The 27,604-nt window shown below is 35.6% G+C and overlaps 1 protein-coding gene across 2 annotated transcripts in view; it reads right to left on the minus strand.

Annotated features, from left to right (window-relative positions):
- Window positions 1-27,604, minus strand: part of c11.1 (maestro heat like repeat family protein c11.1) — a 763,927-nt gene that overhangs the window by 38,462 nt on the left and 697,861 nt on the right. For both annotated transcript variants that reach the window (XM_090407949.1, XM_090407950.1), the window contains exon 33: window positions 23,629-23,784. In XM_090407949.1, coding sequence (XP_090264075.1) covers window positions 23,629-23,784 — 156 coding nt within the window. The remainder of the gene's footprint in view (window positions 1-23,628; window positions 23,785-27,604) is intronic.

The following is a 27,604-nucleotide window of genomic DNA, read 5'->3' on the forward strand; positions in this document are numbered from 1 at the left end:
ATGGAAAAATGGTAATCCCATTGCATAAGGGTGGTGCAAAAGACTGATGTATCCAACTATTGGCCAATCAGTATTTCAGGAGTAGTGGTGATTTTGGAAAAAACTGGTTAGGCTCGCATTCAGAAATGGATTGAAAGTGAATATCTACTTTGCAATGAACAGAACAAGTTTACTAAGGGAGGATCATGTTTTAGCAACTTGCTCACATTCTATAATAATGTTGCCATTGAAATAGGGAGAATACATACACCATGATAATTTTGCTAAGGCTTTTGTTAGAATACAGCATGGTAGATTGTAGCATGAACTGGAAAATATGGGTTTGGATTATAAAATATTAGTGTAGATAAGAGGATGGCTGACTGACAGATATCAAAAAAGTGGTATGTGGGGATATGTGACTCTTATGATTCAAGGTAATTAGTGGTGTTCTACCAAGATCAGTCCTTTGTCCACTGTTATTCAATCAGTACATTAATGATATTGGGAAGGATTTTACAGGTGACATACAGCTATTTGTTGGTGACACAAAAATAGGTAGGGTAATCAGTAAATGCTGCTGATATGCAGTACTTGCAGAATTATTTGAATAGGCTGGAATTGTGGGCATGGGAAAATGAATGTCAGTTCAGTAAATATCAAGTCATGCACTTTGGCATGATTAGATATCCAATGTCGTATTATATTGGTGGGATTATGCTAGAAGAAACTGATCAGGCTAGGGATCTTGAAGTGTTAGTATATAGGCAGTTATAGTTCAGGGATCATGTAGCAAAGATTGCAAATACAACTCAAAAGATAATTGCAATGCAGAAACTTTAACGTGTAAAGATTCTTTCTTTCTTTTTAAATCCTCCTCTTTTACCTTTTATGGTGTTTAAGTAAGTCTTCTTGTAATCGCAACTGTACTTGAGGATAAGGTGGTTAGCCTTATGCCTCCCCCAGTATGTGTATGTGTCCCCTATGTCTGTTGAGGCGTGTGTTCACAGAGCTGGTTTGCCTGTTCTGGGGGATGAAAAACCCAAGTTTCTGGGTGGGAAAAAACCCCTAACTCTGTATGAGATTGGCTAACTCATCTTTCGTTGAAAGAGACCAGATAAAGGGACTCACCTCACTGACAGAAATTGAACCTAGGTCTTTCTGACCAAAGGGCTTTGTCTATACTGATTGAGCTATGGAGGCTCTATGTATAAAGACTCTATAAATATAAGGATGCCATTTTGCCTCTTCACAAGGCCTTGATAAGACCTCACTTGAACTATTGTATGCAGGTCTGGTCTCCTAGTTTCTGTTCCGATTCTGATACAATGTAGAGAGTGTAAAGGAGAGTGTTAAAAATAATATCAGGATTGTGGAATACTGATTATGAAGGCAGATTGAGAAGTTGTAGACTGCAGACACTAGTAAACAGGAGAAAAAGGGGTGATATGATTGAGACTTACAAACTTCTGAAAGGGTCATACTGGGTTTCAGTTGATGGAATTTTTCACTTTATGGAGGGCATCCTTGGAAGCTGAGAATGAATTCTGCTAAGAAGGGAATGAGGGCTAGATTTTCCTCTCATAGAGTGGTGCGTGATTGGAATAGATTGACATTGGATGTTGTGTCTTTGCAAGAAGTGTCAATGAATTCAGGAATAAGTATGATAGCTGGTGAGTGTAGTATGGCCTTCCTTGATGAGCCCTGACTCCCTGGAGGTCTCTCTTAGTAATAATAAGAAGATGATCATCACTTTGAATAAACATGTTATAGGCCAGTCTGCTTGACTGGAGTTGTAGTCATAGTGTTGGAGAAGCTAGTGAAAACAAGGATTAAGAACTGGGTTGAGAGCAGTACAATGCTCTTTAATGGACAGCATGGGTTTGCTAAAGGAAGATCATGTTTTAGCAATCTGCTTATTTATCATAACAAGGTGATGAATACATTGGACAAGGGGGATGCATATACAATAGTATATTTTGATTTTGCAAAAGTTTTTGATATATGACAAACTAATAGTTAAATTGGAAAGATGGGTTGGATAGTAGATTAGTGCATTGGATTGGAGATTGGCTGTCTGATAAGTATTAGCAGATTGTGTATGGGTAGTGATATCCCAGAAGAGGAAAGTCACTAGTGGTGTGCTCCAGGGGTCTGTTTTGGGGCCATTGTTGTTTAATTTGTATGTAAATGACATTGGAAAGGGCTTAAATGGTGATATAACAGTTGTTTGCAGATGATGCAAAGTTGGGGAGTTATGTAGTACAACAGATGTTGTAGCTTTGCAAGAGGACCTAAATGGACTGCCTGAATGGGTGAGTGTCTGGGGATATCAGTTTAATGATGCAAACTGTAAGGTTTTAAAATATGGGAAGCAAAGATGTGATAATGAGTATAGGATTGGCTGAGCATATTTTAGAGGAGGTGGAGAAGATGAAAGATTTGGGGATTATGGTGGATAGGGACTTGAAATTTCATGGACATTTTGCTAAAATTGTGAGGACAACATAGCAGATTATGTGATTGATACAAAAATAGACATGTATAAGTAAGGATGCTTTAATTCCATTGTACAAGGTTCTGATCAGGTGGCATATGGATTTCTGTGTACAGATTTGGTTGCCAGGTTTTCAAAAGGATGATGACATGTTGGAGAGGGTCCAGAGACAATTGACTAAGTTGGTTTCTGTTCTCTGGAATGTGAAACATGAGGACAGATTGAGAGAATGCAAATTACAGAGCCTAGTGAATAGAAGGAAGAGGGGGAGACATGATCAATTACCAGATTATCATGGATGAGATTTTTCATAGAAAATCTGGAGACAGGTGAAGAATGAGAGGCAATTCCTGGAAACTGTATAAGGCGAGTGTGAGCAAGGAAATGAGTGGATTTTATTTTTTTTTGCATTGAGAGTGGTGGGTGATTGGAATGCATTGCCTGAGAGTGTGGTCAGTGCAGGGGACAGTGAAAGCATTTAAGTCAAGGTAAGATGAGCTGTGCATGTGAGAGTGGGACCTCTCATGATGAGTCTCTTGACCCCATGGAGGTCTGTTGATAAAAATAATAATAATCACCCCACTCCCCGCAGATCCCTAGCCTCATCGATTTCCAGTAATCCAGTACCATTAATATAAAAGTGTGTGCAATATTTTCATCTTATATTTTGCAACTTTAAATTGACAATCATTGTCATATGCCTACACTGCTAATTTATTTAAATCATCCTGCAAGATATCCAACATCACCTTTATCAATTACTGCCCTTACCAGTTTTGCATCATCAAACTGCATATTTCTATCACTTAAATCTTCCACTATATCATTGTCTTGTAAGGTGTCATCTCCTTCCAGGAGGTTGACTATCATGAACTTCCACCATGTACAGTTTTTGTGCTTATCTCTTACATCCTTCATAAGACAAAAAGACCCAGTCCTTGATATTTTCCATTAAATCTGTTCTTTGTCTTCCTCCTCTTCTTTTTCCTTGTATAATTCCTTGTAAAAGTTTTTTTTTTTTTTTTGTCTACGAGAACCTTGTAAAAGTGTTTTTTTGTAGGGATTCATGCCTTCGAATTCATGACAAGGTAGGTGGTTTTCATTTTCTTAATGGTTTTCAAGAGGTTCATTTCTTCTCCAATCATCTTTAATATCTCTAAATTAGTTTTTTGGCAGTCAATGGGACTAAGGATTCTTCTGAAGCTTCACATTTCAAAGGCTTTTATGTTCACAATATTTTGAACATAAAAAAAGGTTTTTGCTCCATATAGCAGTGTTGACCACACATAGCATTTGGACAGCCTGATTCTTGATTTTGTGTGAATTTACCTTGATGCCAAGAATGTTCTTCATGCTAATGAAGGTTGATCTATCAATTTCTATCCTAAATATTTCATTATCACACTTTCCATTCTCTGTAATTAGTTGACCTAAATATATATGATTCTCTACTTATCTAAAGTATTTCCTCTGATCTTAATATTTATATCGGATATTTTCTCTTTTTCTTGTTACCAGCATGGTTTTGGTTTTTTTGAAGTTGAAATTAAGTCCATATTTTTAACTTAGTTTCAGTGTTTCTTCTAGTAGGTTTTGAAGATTTTTTTGTTTTCAGCCAGCAGTACTGTGTCATCTGCATATCTTAAGTTGTTTATATTTCTGCCTCCTACACTGACTCCTATAAATTCTGCTAATTCTTAGAAGATATTTTCAGTATAGAGGGTAAACAATATAGGAGAAAGAACACGCCCTTGTTTGACACCCTTCTTTATTGGTAATTCCTCCAAGATTTCTCCTGCAATTTTTATCGAGGCAGTTTGCTCCCAGTATAGATTTATCAGTAATCTGGTATCTTTGTTATCTATTTCTAATTTTTTGATGCATTCTATCATCATTTTCTACATCATCAAAGGTCTTTGTGTAGTCAATAAAACATAATTAGACTTCTTTCTGCTTCTACAGATATCTTTCTATAATAGTTCCAAAGACTCTTAAATGTAAGAGTCTTTCTCTAATCCCTTTATTTTCCTGAAAACCAGTTTGTGTCTCATTAATTTCCAATTTCATTTTATGTCTTTCTAGGATGATATACAGCATAAGTCATCTCATCAGAGGATGTAATTATAAATGAGATGTCAAATCATCCACCAATTGGTGAGAGTGACCATGAGGTGATTACCTGGGTGGTTGCCAGCAGTGTGAGGACCTCTGTGAGAAAAGGGTATATGTGGAACTACAAGGAGGGATGATTATGAAGAGCTCAGGAGAAACTTGTGGGTGTAACATGGAATGAGGAGTTAGCTAGAAAAGAGATCAATGCAGCTTGGGGGATTTTCAAAAACTATCTAGTAGATGTAATGTTCAAATATATTCCAAGGGTGAGAAGGTTAAATGAAGTAGGTGTGAGATGGATGAATAAAGAGATTAAGCATGCGATACAGAGAAAGAGGGCATTGTGGAGGCAGCATAAGCGAAGTGGAAATAACCAATTTCATGAGGTCTACAAGGACCAGGCAAGGAGGGTGACTTGGTTGGTGAGGACAGCTAAAGAGAGGTATGAACAGCAGTTAGCTAATGAAGCCAAAAAGAATCCTAAGGAGTTCTTTCGATATGTAGCCAGCAAAAGAAAGAATGATTATGGAAGGATGACATCGATTGGAGAAAATCGTATAAAGACAGCTGTTGCAGAATGTGTGGCGGAGATACTTAATGAGCAGTTCATACAGGTCTTTCAATCTTGTGAATGTGACTTCATAGAGAGACTGAGAGCAGTACATGATGGAGAGGAGAGACTGACTGTAAGTGAGCAAGAGGTGTATGGGAGTTGAGTAAACTAGATGTTAATAAGGCTGTGGGACTTGATAATATATCGCCACGTATTCTGAAAGAATGTGCCAGGGAGATGACACCTGTCTTGACATATTTTTTTAATACGAGTTCTTGCACTCGGTCAAATCCCTAAGGAGTGGAAGGAGGGCAAGATTGTGCCACTTCATAAAGGAGGTGATCGAACTCAAGCATTAAACTATAGGCCTATATGTGTGTCAGGTGTTGTGGTTAAGTTGTTGGAGAAGCTTGTGAGAACTAGGATCCAGAGTTGGGTTGACAACAATGGTATCATCTTTGATGGACAGCATGGATTTGCTAAAGGGAGGTCATGTTTTAGTAATCTACTTACTTATTACAATAAAGTGACTGCTTCCTTGGACAGAGGAGAAGGATACACAGTAATATACTTGGATTTTGCAAAAGCTTTTGATAGAGTACCTCATGATAAGTTGACAGTCAAAATAGAGCAGATGGGATTGGATATTAGGTTAGTGTATTGGATTGGAGACTGGCTATCTGATAGGTATCAACAAGTTTTGTATGGGGGTGCGATATCCAGGAAAAGGAAAGTCACTAGCGGAGTGCCTCAGGGATCTGTTTTAGGGCCATTACTGTTTAACTTGTATGTTAATGATATAGGGGATGATTTGATGGAGATATTCAGTTGTTTGCAGATGATGCAAAGTTGGGATGAACCATTAAGAGTAGTGAGGATGTTGTGACCTTGCAGGAAGACTTGAATAAATTGAGTGATTGGGCACGGAAATGAGTTCAATGTTGCAAAATGTAAAGTTTTAAAATTTGGAAAACAAAGATGGGATGCAGAATTTATGCTTGTGAGGATACGTTGTTGGAGGTGGAAGAAATAAGAGATCTGGGGGTGATAGTGAATAAGGATCTGAAATTTAGGGGACACATAGCCAAAATTGTGAAGACAACACAAAGACTTCTGGGAATAATGCGGAGGACACTGACATGTAGAAGTAGGGAGATTCTTGTTCCGTTGTATGAGGCTTTGATTAGGCCACACATGGACTATTGTGCCCAGATTTGGTCACCTGGTTTTTAGAAGGATGAAAAGATGTTGGAAAGGGTCCAAAAGCGACTGACTAAGGTAGTTTCTGACCTCTGGAATGTCGAGTATGAGGAAAGATTGAGGAGATGCAATTTGCAGAGTCTGGTGGACAGGAGGAAGAGGGGGAGATATGATAGAGACCTACAAGTTGGTAAGGGGTTGTTATAGGATCAATGCTGGAGAGGTTCTACAGAAAATAGTGGGAGATCGGGGGAGAATCAGAGGTCATCCCTGGAAACTGTATAAAGAAGGTGTGAGTAGGGAAGTGAGAGGCAGGTTTTTTCGTGCAGAGTTGTAGATGATTGGAATGCCTTGCCTGAGAGTGTGGTGTCTGCAGGGAGTTTGAATGTGTTCAAAGCACGGTATGATGAGCTGTGTGTGTGTGATAAAAGGACCTCCCAGATGAGTCTTTGACTACATGAGGTCTCGGGTAATAATAATAACTTTACTATCCGATTGATCAGATTGTTCTGTACTCTTCACATTTGATTGCCTTAGATTTTTTTAGGTACTAGTAGGAATGTCAAGTGCTTAAAATCTTTCGGCTGGTGTCCAGTTTCATATATGTCAATCAGTAATCTTATAGCCTTATCATTTAAAGCCTTTAGATATTCTGCCATAATTCCATCCATTCCTGGAGATTTTCCTGGTTTCAGTTTCCTAATGCCATTTGTTATTTCGCAGGAAAGATAGCAAGTCCCTCCAAATTTTCTTGTGACAGTTTATCTATTCTATCATGATTGTAAGAGATCCTTTGAATACTCTATCCATCTATTCCCTTATTTTGCTTTCTCCATAAGGATGTTTCCACTGGCATTTTCAATACGATGAGAGCCTTTTCCCAGATTTGCTAGTTAGTTCCCTAACTTTTTCATGAAGTTCTCTGGTTTTGTGTTTTTTTGTCCAAAAGCTCAATTTCCTTGAATCTGTTGAGCCATACTTTGTTTGCAATCCTGCATTCTTTCCTGATCTCCTTGGTTAAGTTGTATTCAGGACAATTTTTGTGTTTCTTTCTTTCCTCCATCATTTTCAGTATCTTGTCATTCATCCAAGGTTTACTCATATTTGGGAATTGTTTGTTTTACTACCTTTTTCATGCTCTCTTTAAATTGCTACCATCTATCCTCAACTCATCTTCAGAGTAAGGATACTTGGTGGAATCAAGAACATTAACAGCAGTGGATAATGACAGTTCCTTTAAAAATATATCTTGTATTTCTTAATTTTTAAAGGAGCCAAGATCACATTTTTCTATGTGTATAGGCTTCATTGTTTTCTTTAATTTTATTCCTGCTTTAATGACCAGAGGGTTGTGGTCTGATCTAATATCAGCCCCTGAATATGTTTTGGCTTTTAAGAAATCTTTTTTTAATCATTATATAGTCAATCTGGTTTTTGTAGCTGTCTCTATGACTTTTCCATGTGTAACGTCTTCTAGGAGGTAGGCTAAATGTAGTATTTGTTATTATCAGATCGTTTTCTTCACAGAATTGTGAAGAAAATACCCTATGTCATCAGTCTAAATGCAGTCATAGAATGATAGCTTCCCAGATATCTTATAAATTAATGCAACCTATACCTGTTGAGGTCGGGTGGGGGTGCTTTATGGCTAATGCTGATTCTAAAAACACTCAGACCTACAGCATTTTGTCAGGTTATCTACTTATTTTGCAGTTATCCTCCATATCTGGGGGGGGGAAGAGGTTGATCAACTATCTGTTGTTGGTGGACCTGTTCAATGTGGTCAGCTCCACAACTCGGAGCTCACAACAACACCAGGAATTGTTCAACTATCCTCCAGATGAACTGATGGATTTACTAGACCAAAATCAGAGGCAGTAAACAATATCCTTATGATGCACAAATTAGATATTGTTGCTCTATAAGAAACTCAGCACACCTTGCAAGAAAATATTACCATTCCTGGCTACATTCTTCTCACTGATAAACCCGATAAAAGACATGGCGTGGCATCAATACATAAGTAATTCTGGAAAGCATCTCTGAATCACTGGGAATGGAACACACATAAAGTGACTTTTCCATTAGTATCCATCTGCACAACTTCACAATCTACAGTATGCACCAACACATTACATGCAACTTTAATAAGCAAATTGGAATAAATGGGAATGAATATGAAACACATGATATGGTTATGAGAGTGGCTGATGGAAAGATACCAAAGTATAGCATGTGGAGGAGGAGAATCCAGGAGAAAGCAGGTAACAAGCAGTGTGTCATAAAGCTCTGTGCTTGGACCACCACTGTTTAATTTGTATATAAATGATATTAGAAAACAATTTGAAATATTAAGTTGTTTAATGTTGATGCAAAACTAGATAGCATAAGAGTTTAGGATTTAGCGTTTAAGGATTTAAAGAGCACGCAGGGTGATTTAAATAGGCTGAGAATCTGGACAAAAGATAATGGCTGCTAGTTTAATGTGGAAAGGTGTAAAGTTATGCATTTTGCAATAAACATCACAAGTCATGTACAAAATTGATGGAACTAAACCTCAAGGAAATTGATGAAGCTAGGGATTTGTGGGTGTTGGTAGAGAATAGAGAAAGTTTAGAGGGCATACTGCTAAGGCAATTCAAGAATACACTAACAAGCAAAGATAAGATACTTATCATTCCTTTTAATAAGGATATGGTACAGACATATCTAAATTCTGTGTTCAGATATGCTCACATGAAGAGGCACCCCATGACAGACTGAGAATTTATGGGTTGCAAAAGTTGATTAATAAGCATAAAAGAGGAAATATGTTATAAACATTAAAGTTACTAAAAGAGGATTAAGAGTCCTATAAAGGAGTGATGCAGAGGAAATATTTAAGCAGTTTGCTGAGGGAGGGAGAGGAACTGAACAAGGGGTCATGCTTAAGATTAAGTTAAAGTGTGGTTAATAAGGGCGTGAGGACTATATATTTTACTTGTTAAGTGCTGAATAAGTGAAATAGGTTGCCAGAGTCTATTGTCAGTATTTTGTCTCTCAATGAGTTCAAGAACAGGTAAGATAGATATTGCGTAGACAGTTTGAGCCACCTATGAAGATTCTTCAGATCCACAGAAGTATCCACATCCAATAATAATATCATTATTATTACTCAGGACTTCTGTTGAGGCACAAGACTCACTGTGGGAGGCCTATGCTAGACAACATAGAGTCTATCATACAACTCCTTACACTCATTCACTGTTAGTGCTGTCACCACCCTTACAGGCAATGCATTCCAAGGTTCAACTGCCCTCCATGAAAAGAAATTACTCCTAACTCTCTTGCTCAAGGTTTCTTTTTTCAACTTTAAGGGATGATCCCTTATTCTCCTCTTTCCCCTCATTCTGACATATGAAAATACACCTGTGTCAACCCTGTAACTACATCTTAACAGTTACAATATCTCAGTCATATCCTCTCATTTTTGTTAGTTGCCTAAGTACTCTTTCAAAGGTTAATTTATTCCCTTCAAATCCTGAGCATAATAGTCCAGGGTGCTCTGATCAGGGTTTTATATGATGGAATTCACAACCCTTCTATTTCTACTGCTCAGGGTCCTTCTCAGTATTGCAGCAATCCTCTGGTCTACCTTCACCACTTTTGTGATATGTCCACTGAACTTAAAGTTTCTATTAATTTTCACCTATCCCACAGTTCCTTGCCTCCACCACTTCAAGTGGAATTGAATAGGTCTCAGTACTGAGCCCTTTGGGACACCACTTATAACCTTCTACTTCCTTAATACTCCGTCCTACACAACTCCCTATCTATCAGACCGCCAATCTCCAATCCAATTCACTAAACCTGATATTTAAACCTACGTGCTTTAATTTAAATCGGCTTATCATGTGACACCCTGTCAAATAGCTTTGTAAAGTCCAAAAAATTGGCAGTATATGCATTTCCCTCATCAACTGCACTTGTTCCTTTATTATAAAGGGCAATCAGGTTATAAAACATGAGACCCCTTAACAAATCGATACTGACTCTCAAAGATAATATTGCTCTTCTCTGCCCAATGCTGTATATCATCTCTCACTAATTTCTCCAAAATCTTTACAACTACTGATGAAATAGAAACTGGTCTCTAGTTTGGCACTTTCATTATACTACCACTCATTGGCTACACTTTCCTGTAGCCAGACTCTCACTACAAAAGACAGTCAAGTCAAAGGAGCTGTCAGTTCATTAATGTATTCCCCCAAAACCAGTGGCAAAATCCCATCCAATCTCATTGCTTTATTGGCATCCAGAGTACTCAATATTTAAAACATACTTTCCTCTTGCACTTCTAAACCTTGAATCCTCCTCATCCCTTTAGTATTAAAACTTACTTCTGCAGAATTAAATAACATCCCAATAAAGTGATCATTAAACAACTCCACTATGTCCTCTGCATCACTCACTCTATTCCCATCTTTGTCTGCCAGTACTATTCTTCCACAATCATTGCTTCTCCTACTAGCCATGTAATGAAAGAATTTCTTAGTACTTTCATTGGATCTCAGGGACAATCTTTTCTTATATTCAAGTTTCATATCTTCATATCTGTTCCATAATATCTTTTTTTCACCTGCAGTTTCCCCATTTGATATTGTTTATCATGCATTTTACAACAAACTGTGTTCTCTTTTTTCACTCGAGGTATATAACTTGGCATTGCTGCTAATAAATATTTCTTCACCAGTTCCTATGCATTAAGGATATCTTGCCTTTCCAATTCCTCCATCCATATAACTGTCCCAAGCTGATTTCTATGATTATTATAATCACCTGCCTTATAATTCCACACAAATTCCTTTCTATTTGATAATCCTACATGTCTATTCATCCTCCAAGTCAAAACTACATGGTAAGTCTCTCCAGTTAGGGATAGAGATGCTGTCTTAGTTTAATCAAATCCTCTGATGCTATGACCAAATGGAAAACTCTGAAACCTTGAGTTCCTTTTACTACCTGTTGCCTGAGTCATTTGTCCCTCAAGAATTCCAGAAATCCCATTCCCTTAATACTACATGCAGTTTCCTCTTGCCAATTTATACTGCTGTAATTAAAATCTCATATAATAATCCTTTTCACACTTACAAAGCTGAACGGCCTAAATGTCTCCTGTTCTTCACCCTCTAAGCTCCCTAGCTTATAGCAACATCCCACTAAATATCCTGTCTTACTCATCCACCTGTGCCTCACACCAAACGCACTCAAAACCATTAGTGGCGTGGCGTCGCATACAGTTCTCTTCTGTAGTGAAATGCACTCTAGGCATCCACATAATCGAACATATCTTTTCATATGTTCTAGTTATTATAACATTCATTATTGATGCTCTTCCCCTCTGTTGTGCATTATCATAACTGGGTAACACACACAACCTCAAGTATGAAGACCCTCATATCTCTCATTATCCAATTCACACTGCTTCTCATGTAATTTGTACTGATCATCACAATCATCTCATCCATTCTTTCACCTCGCATAACTGTCATAGTCACACTGTCTATTTTTCTTCCGGACAAAGACTCCTCTGGCATTCTATTTTGTGCTCCCCGGATGATCGAATATCCATATATCACACCTCTTACCACCCTGTTCCTTCCTTGCTCACCTGCATCCCTCACTCTCTCTTTTCACTTTCTCTCCTTGCTCTCTCACTTACTTTTCTCTTCTTTCACACTTCTTAACTAATTCCTAATACATTCCACCTCTCCTCTCAGTACATCTGTCTCTCTCTGCAAACAACTTATATAACTGGGCGTTCACTCTCCCAATCACAACACCAACCTCTTCCAAATCTACTACACTCCTTAATTTTATATCCTTATTCACATGCCACCAGTCTTCTTTACCCTCAATCACACTGCCTTTCTCCCTCTCTGTTATCATTCATTCATTTCTGGCATAATGCCACCAAAAGTCTGTTGTTCTAAGTTCCATATTGCCAAGCTCTTTTCATTTCCAGCATGTTAAAAAAACATGTAATTCCTGGTCCTACAAAATCTCATATGCTGCATAAAATGTAGTCCTTAAATGGTGGTGGGACAGGCAATAACATATGGGCAAACTGACTTGCAGCAGCCACTATTATTCAAACACCATACAAAGAAGTGACAAAATACACTAAAATATTACTTTGACGTACAAATTCAACAAGCACATACTATCCACAGACAATATGTTCTACCTAGATTAGACGCCCTGTAAATCTAAAGCAAAAACTCTAATAAATTATGAAAACTTATCTTTTTTTCCCCTCTGTCACCTCGTAACATGTCCTACTGTAATATTGCTCTCTGGTGGACCCAATGATAGAAACATAAATAGATAGAAATAATAGAAAGATGGAAGAAATAATAAAGAAGTATATAGATAATTGTTAATGTTTTTTACTTTATAGGACTGCATCCTTAACTTCTTGATAATGTCCTAATTTTTCTGGCCTTGCACTTCACCACATGCTTCCCCTATTGAGCTGATCAAGGTATCTTCAAATTTTGTCACTTAGTCTTTCAGGTTTGGTTCCTGATATTAAACACTTTCATTTATTCCCCCCCCCCCCCTCCAGTAATATTTGAGTGTACAATTTTGATAGTTGCTCAAATTTGATGTCTTTTAAAACTTTATATAAATATAACTTGACAATTTTCATTATTATCATTTTATCATACTCAAAACAAAATGATGGTTTCTATTTCAAATCTTGTACTCTTTTATCATCAGTGTGAATACAGCAGTATCAACAATTTAAAAAACAGCTAATAAGATTTTTCTTATTTTTTGCTTGCTTTTTCCATGTGAATTTATTATTATTTTTTTGGAATATGGTGTTAGTAATTAACAGCCCATGTTATGAGCAGATATCCAGCAGGTACTTTTCATTATTATTAGTCCTGCCTTTTTCTCAAAACATTTTAGTGTACTTGTGATTCATTTTTCACTCTATTGTCAAGAACCAGCTTTTCCTTTATGTAGGTTTACAATAATATTCAAATAATTTGTCTACTTCTTCATTACTTGCATCTTCAAGGGAACGAAGACACAAATATGTTGCATCTTCAAAATTTGTTCATATCACTATTTTAAATTACCTGCCATTTGGGAAGTAATCATCATGTTTAGTGTTGAATACTATCAGCTATCTCTTCATTTTCTTGATCACTGATACCCAAAAAATCACTATGGTTATTCTTTAGAATTATCTCCAATTTTAATCTTCATCTCATTAATACCAATTATTTAACATGCTATGTCTTTATATGTTTTGCAAACTAATTTCTTATACATTTAATAAGAATAAACTGCAAGTAAGTTGTAAACTCCTGAAATATGGTAAAGAAACAAAGTCCTTATATCTGGGATTAATATCACATGAAAGGGATAAGGTCTTGGTACACAACAGTCTATAGGCAACTGTTTTTGGATAACCAATAAGAATGAACTGGTAGAAAACTCAACTTTTTCTTTTTTATCAGCATTTGCTTCTAAGGTAAAGGTGGCTTTATTTTCTGTTGTAGTAATAATGCTAAACTTCTATTTCAAACGAACTGCCCACAGAACAGGTCTATGACTGATTAATTTTTAACAGTTAACCAAAAAGAGCTGTTTATAGATTGTGGTCAAGAGAGAAATCTTACATGCTATTACAGAACTTCTATTCACCATTCTTCACAATATACCTTCTTACATGTAGACATTGTGTCTACTTTAAACCAGCTCAATACTTCAAAACTTTTTACTCTCTCCAGAAGATGGTTTCCTTCTTTAGAAATATCCTGGCATCTATAAAATCTACTATTCCTATGGCAATGTTTATGTAGGATATGACAGGTCAGACTTCACAGTTTATGCCTTCATCTTACAAAACTGCTGGTAAATCATCTTTTCAAAGAGCCCAGTGAGGTCCCATGTTTGCATTGAAGTCTGAATAGAATTAAAGATCATGTTCTACATATCTTTTGGAAGTTCTTGCAATATATCAGATGTTACATGCTAAATATCACTTACAAACCATGAACAGTGAACCTGCATTCAAATTTGTTAGGTATATTGCATGTATGAATTTACTCTCCCCCTGAATGTATTTTTTTAAATATGATTTTATGGAAGTCATCTGAGATTTGATTTTGTTCTCAGTTATTTATAGTGATGATGGTAACAGTTCCACATCTGAATTCTAATGAGAGAATTCCCAGTATCTTACTGTTTTTATTTTTTTTAAATAACGAAACCTGTGGTGCATTCATAATTTTAGAAAGATGTTCTGAGATGCCTTTAACGTAAGGTATGGGAATCCTATGCACTAAAATTATGAAGAAATACAATTTTGCCACTGCTTACAAACCTATCAACCAAATTTACAATTTATTACCTTCTCCTAAGGACAAATTCTCACCCTTGATGTTACCTGGTGTTTATGAGATTCCATGCTCATGCAAATTATCTTACTTTGGACAGACAGGTAGGTCTGTTCAGAAACGCATCTCGGAACATCAAGACCACATTCGTCTTCTTAAACCGCAGAAATCTGGCCTCTCTCAACACGGAATTGAAAATCCAAACCATAGGATACATTGGGAAAAGGCTAAACTTTTACATAGATCTTTATTTAAACACGAACGTTTATACAAAGAAAGTTCTGAAGCCCTACTACACAGACCAAACCTAAACCGCAACGACGTTCTTACTATTCATAAAGTATGGGAAATTATCATACAAAATTGTGTTAAATGATTAACGTTTTTTTTTTTGTACTACTTTAACACGTTATGCACGTTTTCATGAGATTCTATTGTAATCATGCACCCTAACTGTATGTTATTCCTAATTTTGTTTAAATACTGTACTGATGATGTCCTAAGATACTTAGGATGAAATATTTACAATTAAATAATTTTCACTGTGGTTTATACGTGTGTTTCTTCTAATTACTGTTTTTATGATCTATCCTCATGATTATTTCTTTTATAAATATAAACCTCTTCATTAGAATTCTGCAAGTTCAAAGAATACATCATTATTCAGAACATCATGGCTGTTCTCCATTCATAGTGGGATAGATAAATGAAAAATATACCATCTACCATGCTGCTTTACAGGTGGGACAATGCAGCAGTCTTGATCACAAATTTTCCAGATCTAGATTCTCCTAACTGATGAAAAAGATTCCACATTCCAAAGTATCAATTATATTTTCTGGTCATCCACAATATAGTTGTTGAAGTTTAACCACTGTTTCCATCATTATCACTAAATAAATATGAACTTTTTTTTTAGCAGGGTATTTATGGGAAGAAGCAACTTGCTCATGGAGATTGTATATGCAGTCTTCTGTATGGATGTACTATCTGCACTGGGACTCACTTCTGCATAGATTATTACTGATCTCTTGGTAATTGCAGTCACCAATTTTTTGCAAGACTGAATGACAACATATGCTATAATCCATGGACCTTCTTTCTGTGAAAATATGTGGTCTTCCATGTTGCAGTTCCACACCGACATTTCCATTCATTTTTATATAATCTTTCATGCCGTTGTGCTGGGAGAGTAACTTTTCAAAAATTCATCTTATGCTCAGCATCCCCCACAACATGACATAACATCAGATAATATGTCGTTCTAAACCACTAAGCTTTACTATGTTTAGTTCAAATTGAACTAATAGATATGGGAACAGAAGAATATATATATATATATATATATATATATACAAAGAGATTCAGTAATCCCTTATATATATATAATATATCTTCCTAGAATCCTGTAAACATCAATAATTGAGAAGATTATTTAGATGTGCTTTGATATGTGCTTCAACTGAGACGTTCAAATAACTATAGAAACAATTTTCAGCATCTCAATTACATTTACTGCTATGTAATTGAGATACTGAACCATCACTAATGAATTGTCTGATTATGCTGATCTGTTACATGTCCAAATTACTGACACCGTGTAGTGATTCAGTTTCTGTAGGTTGAAGATGTAGCAGATGTAGAAATTATTTTAAGACTTGCAGCACAGTCTAATGACAGTGTTTTGCAATAGCAAAGTGTATATATATGAAATGATAAAATTCATGTGTTCAGAATTGATAGAACAAGTATCATTGACAAATAATGATCAAGGTCATATCAGAGACTGATGATAAAATTGAAATAGTTGGTGCAATTATTCTTAACAACAAGAGGGTAATGATAACTCATTCGTAGTAAGATTTTAAGATAGTGCATTATGACTTTTACTGATTTTATTGTATTTAGCACATCTGCTAATATATTTTAAGGCAGATGATTAAATTAAGGTAGGGTTTAAAAAAATGGCACCAAAAACACACTGTCTGCAAGATAGTTATTACCTGTTGTAAACTTAGCATTTTTCGAGGCTTCAGAGTCAGCTAGCAAATTACTTGCTGCCATTCTTTGTCATATGTGCCTGGAGGAAGTCAGAGTGGTGGTATGTAGGGACCAATTTGTAAGCCACAGTTTGCAAAGAGGAGTTGAGTTAAATTCTCCATGTGTATGACTTAGTAAAGAGTCTGCTCCTGTATGGGTCATAATTCTCCCAGTTTAAATTCAACTTTAACAATCCAAAATAATTTTATTGTTATAGTGCAAGCAAAAGGAAGAATGAATGTGGAAGAATAAGTTTACTGAATGCAGATGGTACTGCAGTGTCAGAAGCTAATGAGATTGTTCAATTAATGAGTGCTCACGTTGATAAGCTATATCAACCAGGTGTATGTAACATGGTGCAGAGTGCTACTGCTATATTGGATGAAGAGTTAGCAGTGCATGAAAATGAGGTTAGAGAGCTGTTGCATAACCTAGATAAGAATTTGTCAATAGGGACAGATGGAACATCAACCCGTCTGCTAAAGGAATGTTCAGCTGAATTGGGTAGGTCTTTCACACATTTGTATAACTTGAGTCTCAGCTCAGGAATGACACCACAGGAATGGAAGGAATGTATGATAGTTCCATTGTAGAAGGGAGGTGCAAAAACTGTTATCTAACTATGAACCTATCAGTATCTCTGTTGTGGTAGTGAAGATTTTAGAGAAGTTTGTAAGAACTTGCATACAGAAATGGTAGACAAACAAGTTATATTCTGTAATGAGCAGTATGGGTTTACTAAAGGAAGGTCATGTTTTAGCAATTTGCTCATATTTTATAACAATGTTACGGCTGAGTTGGATAACAGGAATAGATACACTAAGATAATGTTGGATTTTGCTAAAGCATTTGATAGGATACCACACGAAAGACTGTTGCATAAACTGGAGAATATGGGATTGGAATATAAACTCTTGACTTGGATCAGTGGATGGTTGACAGATGGATATCAAAAAAGTGGCATATAGTGGGTATGAATCTGCCAGATTTAAGGTGACTACTGATATATATTAAGGCTCACTCCTCAAGCCATTGTTGTTCAATCTATACAATAATGACATTAGGAAGGGTCTAACAGGAGATGTGGAATTGTTTGCCAATGATGCAAAGATAGGCAGCGCAATCAGGGATGCTATTGATATTCAGCACTTACAAAATGATTTGATAGGCTGGAAATTTGAGCAAATAAAAATGGCTATCAGTTTAATCTTAGTAAGTGTCAATTTATGTACTTTGGCATGATGAGATTTCCATGGTATATCTCATCATGCCAAATGATGAGATATATCATGGACTATCTCATCATTTGATGAGATAGTCCATAGAAAAAAAAGAAGACTACTTTTTTTTTTTTTTAACATTCAATAGCAACTGAAGGAAATCTTAGCATAACAATCGGAACTGTACAAATTCGGAAGAAGATTAGTACATGAGGATTTTAGCAGCTTATTGTAGTTGTTTATTTTAATTATAGAAATTTGCATTTATCTATTTACCTAATTTTTATTTTTAAGGTTTTTGATTTTATGTTATTCTATTTAATTATCGCTAGAGGTCAGGCTAGGAAAAAGATTAATTAATAACGTAGATGTATTTTATCAGTGTACAGGACTAGAGCTTGTTTCCCTATACGCATGTATCCTTCTGATGATGACCTCAATGCAGGGGTCGAAACGTCAAGCATTATTTTGTTAATAACTAGTAAAATAATCATTTCAACACGTGTGTCTTGTGTCCCTAAATTTGTAAAAATGAATGCTGATCACCATGTAACCTTAAAAGAAAGATTGTATCCAGATTATGGGATTTAGATTATGAGGACAGTTTGTGAGTATGTGGATTATAGACTCTGGTTAACAGGAGAAAGAGGGATGATATGATAGAGGAAACTTCTGAATGAATGTTATAGGATATCGTCTGATGAAATTTTTCATTATATGGAAGGGGGATAGATAACATGGGAGGACATTCATGGAAGTTAAGTTTATCAGCAATCAAACTGCTAAAAAACTTAACTGTTTCTCTGTGGGAGAAAAACCCACAGAGCAGTGAGTGAGTGGTATAGTTTTCCTTCAAGGGTGGTGAACACATCTGGTGTGAATGAACTTAAGAGAAGGTATCAAAGATGGCTTTGGTGATTTATAGCCTCTCTCAGTGAGTCCATGACTCCCTGGAGGTCTCAGAAAATAGAGTAATAAAATAATAACAACAACAATTATCTGATCATGAAAAATCAACCAATAGATTTCATGTGGAAGTTTTTTTTTTTATTTTTTGCTAGAGTAAATTAAACCTGAAGAAATTATGTTCTTGATCACATGTAATATTTCTGTGATTTAGAATGTTCGCTTGGTTATGTGATTTTTTTTATGTTGCTCCCACCCATGAAAGGTTATATGCAAATCTATAGAACATTTTGTACCTTGGGTGGGCTATGGATTTTTATAAGTTTTACATATCTTTTTGTATTTTTTTATATAGTCTGGAAACTCTCCTCTAGAGACCAAATGTGGAACATTTTCAAGCCACTTCAGGCCTACAATAAGCAGGATGGTGGTCTCACACCAGACTATGAAGTTCATGAAAAATCTGCTCTGCCATGTAAATAATTATTCCTTCTAGTTTTTTTAATATGGGCCTTGTAACCTAATAACGCAAGTCTGATGACTTATGAAATTTGTCAGGGTATTTTTTTGATAATTTAATATAATCTAATTCTTGTTAACAAACATGTGGTCTCCATACTGGAAGTCAAATAAATATTTGATGTGTAGGCCACATGGGGTGATCCAGAAAGATTTACACATCCATTGGAACTTTAGAGACTTTGGAGAAGGCAGCTGACACAACAAAAGCACAATACAAAGGAAAAATTGGTCTTTGTGGGAGATCTAAACAGCAGAGCAGGAAATGATTACAAGACATAGAAATGTCTTGGGAAAATTTGGAGAAAACAGAAAAGCTAATAATAATGGTGAATGCCTGCTGGATTTCTGTTCGACATATTGATTAGTTATTACTAATACCATGTTCCAATATAAAAATGTGCACAAATTCACATGGAGAGAAGATGCAAGAAATAAGAAAGATCTTATTGACTATGTTATAGTTGATAGCAATGTTTTCTCACTGGTTCAGAACATGTGATACAGATGATTTGAAATAGGAAGTGACCACTCTTTAGTTTTGAGCAGGATAAAATTGAATTTCATATTGAAAAGAAGAGTCTATAAAAAGTTTTAAAATGAAGCAAGGTTGAACAGCTTTCAGAGGTGAACTTGAGACTCAAATACACAAACATCATTAAGCAAAAAAAGAAAGAATTTGAAAACAAGAACAAACTTGGAGATTCACTGAAGAAAACATTCACTGATTCAACTAGAGTGGTGAGATTGTCTGTAAGGACAGAAAAATCAGAACGCCATGATGGACTCAGGAAGTTAAAGAGGCAGTGAACGAAAAGAAGAAAGCTAATGGAAGTTCATGGCAAGTAAGCCAGCTTGTGCTCTTAGAGAATACAGAGAACAATGTAAGAAAGCAAAGCGCTGTATAAAATTAGCTAACCAAAAGTCATGGGAAGACTTTGGTAAGAACATAAATATCAGGGATGGTGGAAAATATTCTGCAGGCTATTGAAAAAAAGCTTAAAAATGGAGGAAAGAGTACTGATTAAGGTGACATGAAAACTGAAGATAAAATATTTTAGATGTCTGGAGTAATTACTTTGAAAGAAAGCAGTGTCAGCATGATGGTAAAAAAACTTCCTACAGGAATGCAATCAGAAATACATATCCATACTTGAAGTAGAAAAAGTCATCAAAAAATGAAATGTGGAATGACAGCTGGAGTAAATGAAATCAGATCAGAAATTATCAGATATGGAGGTATCCAAGTTTTACAGTAACTATATTGCATAATTCAGAAGGCCTGGTCAGAGGGTCGAAATGAAAAGAAAGGGAAATAAAACTGAATGTGAGAATTACAGAGGTATTTCCTACTGAGTGCTCCTGATAAGATTATGCAAGTATACTTGAGAAACAGCTAAAAAAAGGTGTGGAAAGGAAGCTTAGTGAAGAACAATCTGGAATGAAGCCAAACAGAGATTGCCAGGATCACATTTGCACTTTAAGACAAATAGTTGAGAAATCTAAAGAATATTATAACAAGGATCTGTATTTAAGTTCTGTTCATCTGGAAAAAGGCATATGAAAGGTGCCAAGAGGAAAGCTCTTCAAAACACTAAAATTATATGGTGTAAATGGGACATTATATCGAGCAATACATAATCTATATTTAAGCTGTAAGTCAGCTGTAAGAATTGAAGGAAAGTACAGAAAGATGATGTGATATTAAATCAAGTGTGCGACAAGGGTGCACATATATCCACTATTATTCATTATCTATATGGATCACGTTATGAAGGAAAGTGGTATTAAATCTGAGATCAAAATTGGTAATGTTAATCTTAGCTCTTTACTTTATGCAGATGATGTTACACTTTTGAATAAATAAAGTACAGGTCTGCAAGATTCCCTGACTAAATTGAATAACTATTGCAATAAATTTGGTATGAAAATCAGCAATAAAACAGACGAAGACAATGAAAATAGGCAAAAACACTGAAAACATCAACTGTATCCTGAATTGTATCCTGAATGGTGAACCTATAGCAAGTAAAACAATTCAGCTATTTAGGCACAATTTTTAGTGAAGATGGTAAATTAAATATGGAAATAGACAACCGAATTAGTTAAGCTGGTGTGTTAGGAAGTCAGCTGAATAAATTTATATGGAATAAAAAAGAAATTAGTCAAAACACTAAATTAGCTGTATAGGAGAGAGTATGGATCTGAGAACTGGAGTTGAAATAAAACACTTGATCAAAGACTGGAAACGTCTAATATGAGAGTTCTGAGAATGATTAGTGACATGAACAGATGGCATCAATGATAGTATGGCATTAAAGATGAGGATATTAAGAAAGAACCTCACGCTGTTAGCATTCAGGAATGTGTTATCAGAGCTAATCTTACTTGGTATTTCCACTTAATTAATGATCTGATCTGATAATATTGGAGCCTTGACAGATAACAGATTAATTTGGAGGAAAATTGTCGATTAGAAGTTAGTAAGATGTTGAAAGTTTATTTTTTCACTTGGTTAGAGTATAATAAAATTATACTCTACCATCCTACCCATCTTCCCATCCTACCATCCACTCTTTTTATAATTTTTTTCTGTATTAACCTTTTTTTCTCCACCTTTACAACAAGTTGCCCTGGTGTGTATCACCTTACCCTAGTCCTGAAGATACTTCAGGTGCAAACTTTGTTTGCTCACACTTGGATAAAGGATTAAACTAATTTTATTATACTCTAACCAAGTGAAAAAATAAACTTTCAACATCTTTCTCTAAATCCAGAGTAATTTATTAAAAAAGGGTGGCACACCATTTGGCAACTCCTATAGGTAGAGATGACCTGCTAATGCTTCTGCCTGGTATTTCCACTAGGGCCTGGCTCCCACTGAAGAGACCTCAATAAAGGTCGAAACTAGTCTGGGTAGTGGCCCTTCCTTTAATGCATAACATTAGACATATCCGCAAGGAGATGTGTTTTGCATTATAGGAGATACTGAGATAGGAGTGTTGGTAGCTTTCTCCACCTTTACAACGAGTTGCCCTGGTGTGTATCACCTTACCCTAGTCCTGAAGATACTTCAGGTGCAAACTTTGTTTGCTCACACTTGGATAAAGGATTAAACTAATTTTATTATAGAAGTTAGTAATGGTGTAACATTTTCACTTAGTACTATCATAATTATTATATCATATCATATAACTGAGGGTACGAATCAGGAATTTTTATGGAGTTTTTTCTTTTTTCACTGGTGATGTTGATCTGATAACTTACAAAACTTACTATTTTTTTTTTTTTTTTTGTTAGTTCATTATTATTATTATTTTTGGTAACCTGCATGGAGTCAGCAGACTCATTGTGGGAGGTCCACTCAACCAGCAACATGTCTATTATAATGCACTTTGAAGTTATTTACACTACCTGCATTCACAATGCACTCAGGCAATGCATTCCACTCACTAACTCACCAGATATAAGATCTACTCCTCACATCCTTCTTCACCACATCTTTATACAACTTCCAGGAATGTCCTCTCTTCTTCCCATCCTACCATCCACTCTTTTTATAATTTTTTTCTGTATTAATCTGATTGAATTCCTTTACTAACTTGAAAGTTTCTATCATTCTCCTCTTTTCCTCCTATCCACCAACTTCTGTGATCCGCATTCTCTCAAACACTCTTCATAATCAACATTAAAGAGTCCTGATATCACTTTGGTCATTTGTCTTTGAACCCTCTTCAGTGTTTCCACATCACAATGAAAACTAAATATAATAAAATAAATGAAAAAATAAAAAATAAAATAAAGTTAAATAAGTTTTAAATAAATTTACATGATTTTAAATAAAATCTAATCCTCATTAACAAATTTGGTCTCTGTGCAAGAAGTTTAATGAACAAAAAATTCAGTTCGTGTTTTAGTGAGCTAACGAAATGTTTGCATATGAAATACATTGGACAATGATTGAGACACTGAAGTACTGCCATTTTCCCAAATAAGCAGCAGAGGAAGCAGTATATATGAAGCTTGCTACTTCCTTGTGCACATCTGAATAAAATATTCAAAAAACGAAGCTGAGTAATACACTTATATATTTTTTATAGTGATGCCATACTAATTTTAATATACACATATTAAGATACTTTGACTTATTTTCTTACGATATGTACGAAAATCAAAAATTCAAATTAAAATAATCCTGTAAATCACCTTTACAACAACTTTATCTTCATCTCTTAAATGAAGAAGTAGTGTAACTAGATTTTGATGAATCTGTTCTATAAATGATTCTGCTGAAGGGCCAGTCCCAAACTGCGATAAGTTTCCAAATAAAGTGAATGCTGCTGCCCTGACTGAAGGCTTCTCCTGTCAAAATTTTGGAACATATTATTCAAATATTATGAAGTAACAAATATAGGCTTTGTCTTATTAAGTAATAAAACAAGATTAATAATTTAAGAAATTTGTTATATTAAAAATTAATTAGAATTCTTCATATATTCAAAAATCCCTCATTTATCTGATTACAGCAAGAATCAATTGGCTGCTTGGATAACTGAGGGGGTCACTTAAGTGAAGGTATAGTTATGTAGTGTTGCACCAGGAAGTTGGCTGACAACACTAGCCAGTCAGCGGGTTGGTTAATTGAATGGTCAGTTCTTTGAAGGTTAGATAATTGAGAGGAGACCACTGTGACATTAAAAGCAGTAATCAAATGTTTCAAAATTTTAAACCATTTTTATTATACAGATGAAATTATTCTTGCATTCTGGCTAGCTGAATTTCATTGAAATTTGGTACTGGGAATCCATACAAAAAAATTGCTAAGCTGTTTTTTTTTTTTTTTTCTTTCCAGGGATGCAAATGGCAAAATGTGTCAAAATTATATATTTTAATAATTCCACTCTGGATGGGTAGTATTCAATTAAATTTAGGATGTAGAATGCACACCAGAAAATGGCAATGGGCAAGTCATATTGCAGGAAGTAACACTAAACAATGACAAAGCTCACTTTCCATCTCTTGGATACCAGAGATAGAAAGAGTGCTGCATGAAAACCAGAGACAGTGGGAAGATGAGATTAATGAGATGGCTAGAACTCACTGGCACAGAAAAGCTCAAGATAGGACTGAATGTAGGACTTTGAGGTAGCTTTCATCCAGCAGGGAACAGAAAATGGCTGATGATTATGATGACTAGAATAAGTCCATATGGTGCCGTTTTCATTTCAATCAGATGAGATCATTTTCACTGCAAAAACACACACACTAATAGTAGTAATAATTCAACACTGAATAGATGAATTTAATGAAATTTGTATTAAAGATTAATATTAAAAGTTACAAAGTTATTTGAATATTTAGATTAAATTTGCTCTTACTCTTATTAAATTCAAAATTAGGAAAAATGTCTGCAGTACAAAAGCAAAATCTAGATTTTATTAACTGCACTTTAATATCCGAAAGATATTAATTTTTTTCAGCTTTTTCAAAAGGATCTCCATTCAATAGCATGCATAATATAAATTTATCACTAGCATTACAATACTTGAAAAAAATAATGAAAATAGCGAAAATTGTATACTATACTGTATGTGCATAATCATGTCGCTTTTATTTCAAGTTTGATGATATTAAACAACACCAAAGAAAAATTTGATGGATTTAAAGTAGCATCTTCAGAAAACACAAATGTGCCCAGTACAAACATAAAGCCACTGGAAATTAGTACTGGAAACAATTCCAATTGTTTTGGCAGAATGGCAAACTTGAGGTACCTGATGCTGGACTATGCATTATTTCATGTGATATATATCTCTTATATCATCTGTACACAGGCACTTACTCTTCTTTCCTTCCCCCCCCCCCAATCTTTACTAGTTTACTCTTCTTCATCTCTTGTAGTTTTTTTTATTTTATTATTATTATTATCCCAAGACCCCATGGAGTCAAAGACTCATCTAGGAGGTCCTTTTTTCATACACACAGCTCATCATATCATGCCTTAAACACACTCAAATTCTCTGCAGACACTACACTCTCAGGCAAGACATTCCAATCATTCACAACTCTGCATGCAAAAAACATGCTTCTCGCTCCCCTGCTCACACTCTCCTTATATACAGCACCAGGAGTGCCATCTGGTTCTCTCCTAATATCCCCACCGTCTGCCATAAAACCTCTCCAACAATGATCCTATAACAAGCTCTTACTAACTTATAGGTCTCCATCATATCACCCCTCTTCCTCTCCACAAAACTCTGTAAATTGCATCTTCTCAACCTTTCCTCATATTCAGCATTCCAGAGATCAGAAACTACCTGAGTAAGTAGTCTCTGGATCCCTTCCAACATCTTTTCGTCCTTTTGAAAACCAGGTGACCAAATCTATGCATAGAAGTCAGGGCGGCAGACAGATTAGATCGTGCCCTGAGGCAAACAATTAAATATTGCCCATGATGGATTATATGACAAAAATATAAGAAAATCTCCAATTGCTATTTTCTTTTTATTACAAGAGAAACATTAATGCAAAATGATTGGATAATAAATTAATTCAATGTTTGCTCTATTGGGTATAGCACAATAAAACTGTTTTTAAGTGCTTCTAAATTTAAATTATAAGCTATGTCCACCTTTATCGATATAGTTGCTAGACCAACCAATCTAATCAGTTTAAGCTTTAAAAAACTTCTTTCTGCACTTGCTAAGCTAACAGGAATTGTTAGCGTAGTGACAGTGCCTACTGACTGCAATATGGCTGAATGAGTGTCCTTATTAAGCTGCCCCGTGAGGCAGGCTGCCTCTATGCTACACCCTGTCGACGGTACTGACAGAAGTCCATGTGTAGCCTAATCAAAGCCTTATACAATGGAACAAGAATCTCCATACTTCTACAAGTCAGTGTCCTCTGTATCATTCCCAGAATTCTTTGTGTTATCCTCACAATTTTTGGCAATGTGTCCCCTAAATTTCGGATCCTTATCCACTATCACCCAAGATCTCTAATATCCCCACCGAGCATAAATTCTACATGTCATCTTTGTTTCCCAAGTTTTAAAACCTTACATTTTACAACATTGAACTTGTATCCCCATTTCCATGGCCATTCACTCAATTTATTCAAGTCTTCTTTGTAAGGCCACAACATCTTCTCTACTCTTCATAGTTTGTCCCAATTTTGTATCATCTGCAAACAATGAATATCCCCATCTAAATCTTTGCCAATATCATTAACATACAGATTAAATGGAAATGGACTTAAAACAGGCCCCTGAGGCACACCAATAGTGACTTTCCTCTTCCTGGATATTGCTCCTCCATACACAACTTGCTGATACCTATCAGATAGCCAGTCTCCGATCTAATATCCAATCCCATCCACTCCAGTTAGACTATTAACTTATCATGCAGTAATCTATCAAAAGCCTTTGCCAAATTTAAGTATACTACTGTGATTCCCTCTCCTCTGTCCAAGGAAGCTGTCACCTTATTGTAATAAGAAAGTAGATTACTAAAACATGACCTCCCTTTAGCAAATTCATGCTGTTCATCAAAGATAATACCATTGTTGTCAACCCACTTCTGGATCCTAGTTCTCACCAGCTTCTCCAACAACTTAACCACAACACCGACACACAAATAAGCATATAATTCGATGCCTGATGAAGCGACACAATCTTGCCTTCCTTCCAGCTTTTTTTTTTTTTTTTTTAGCCTTACCTAGTAGGCCAAACAAACACAGAAGAAGGCAATAGCAAACTACTTTTGTATATATTTTGCCAAGAAAATCTTATGAACAGAGGTTTAAGTTATTGTGGTAAAGTGCTGGAAGTTGGGTCAGAAGGCATTGAAATTGCTACTGGGAAACAACAGAGAGGAACTTCCAATCAAGTTAACATGAATGATGAAGCTGGATCAAAGCCTTCTGGAAGTTCAACTTCTGATAGAGTTAATCTCAGAAGAAGGAGATGCCTCCGCTTTAATGATTTACATAAAATAGGAACATGGAATGTAAGAAGCATATATCAAGAAAAGAAAATGGAACTAGTGAAGAAAGAAATGAGAAGAACTCGAGTTAAGATGTTAGAAATCAGGGAACTGAGATGGACAGGAATAGGTCACTTTGATACAGATGATTTCATGATGTATTACTCTGGACATGAAAATCTTCAAAGAAATAAAGT

Source organism: Typopeltis vanoorti, chromosome 18, assembly GCF_054136105.1.
Source record: "Typopeltis vanoorti isolate ZY-2024b chromosome 18, IOZ_Tvanoo_1.0, whole genome shotgun sequence".
NCBI lineage: Eukaryota > Metazoa > Arthropoda > Arachnida > Uropygi > Thelyphonidae > Typopeltis > Typopeltis vanoorti.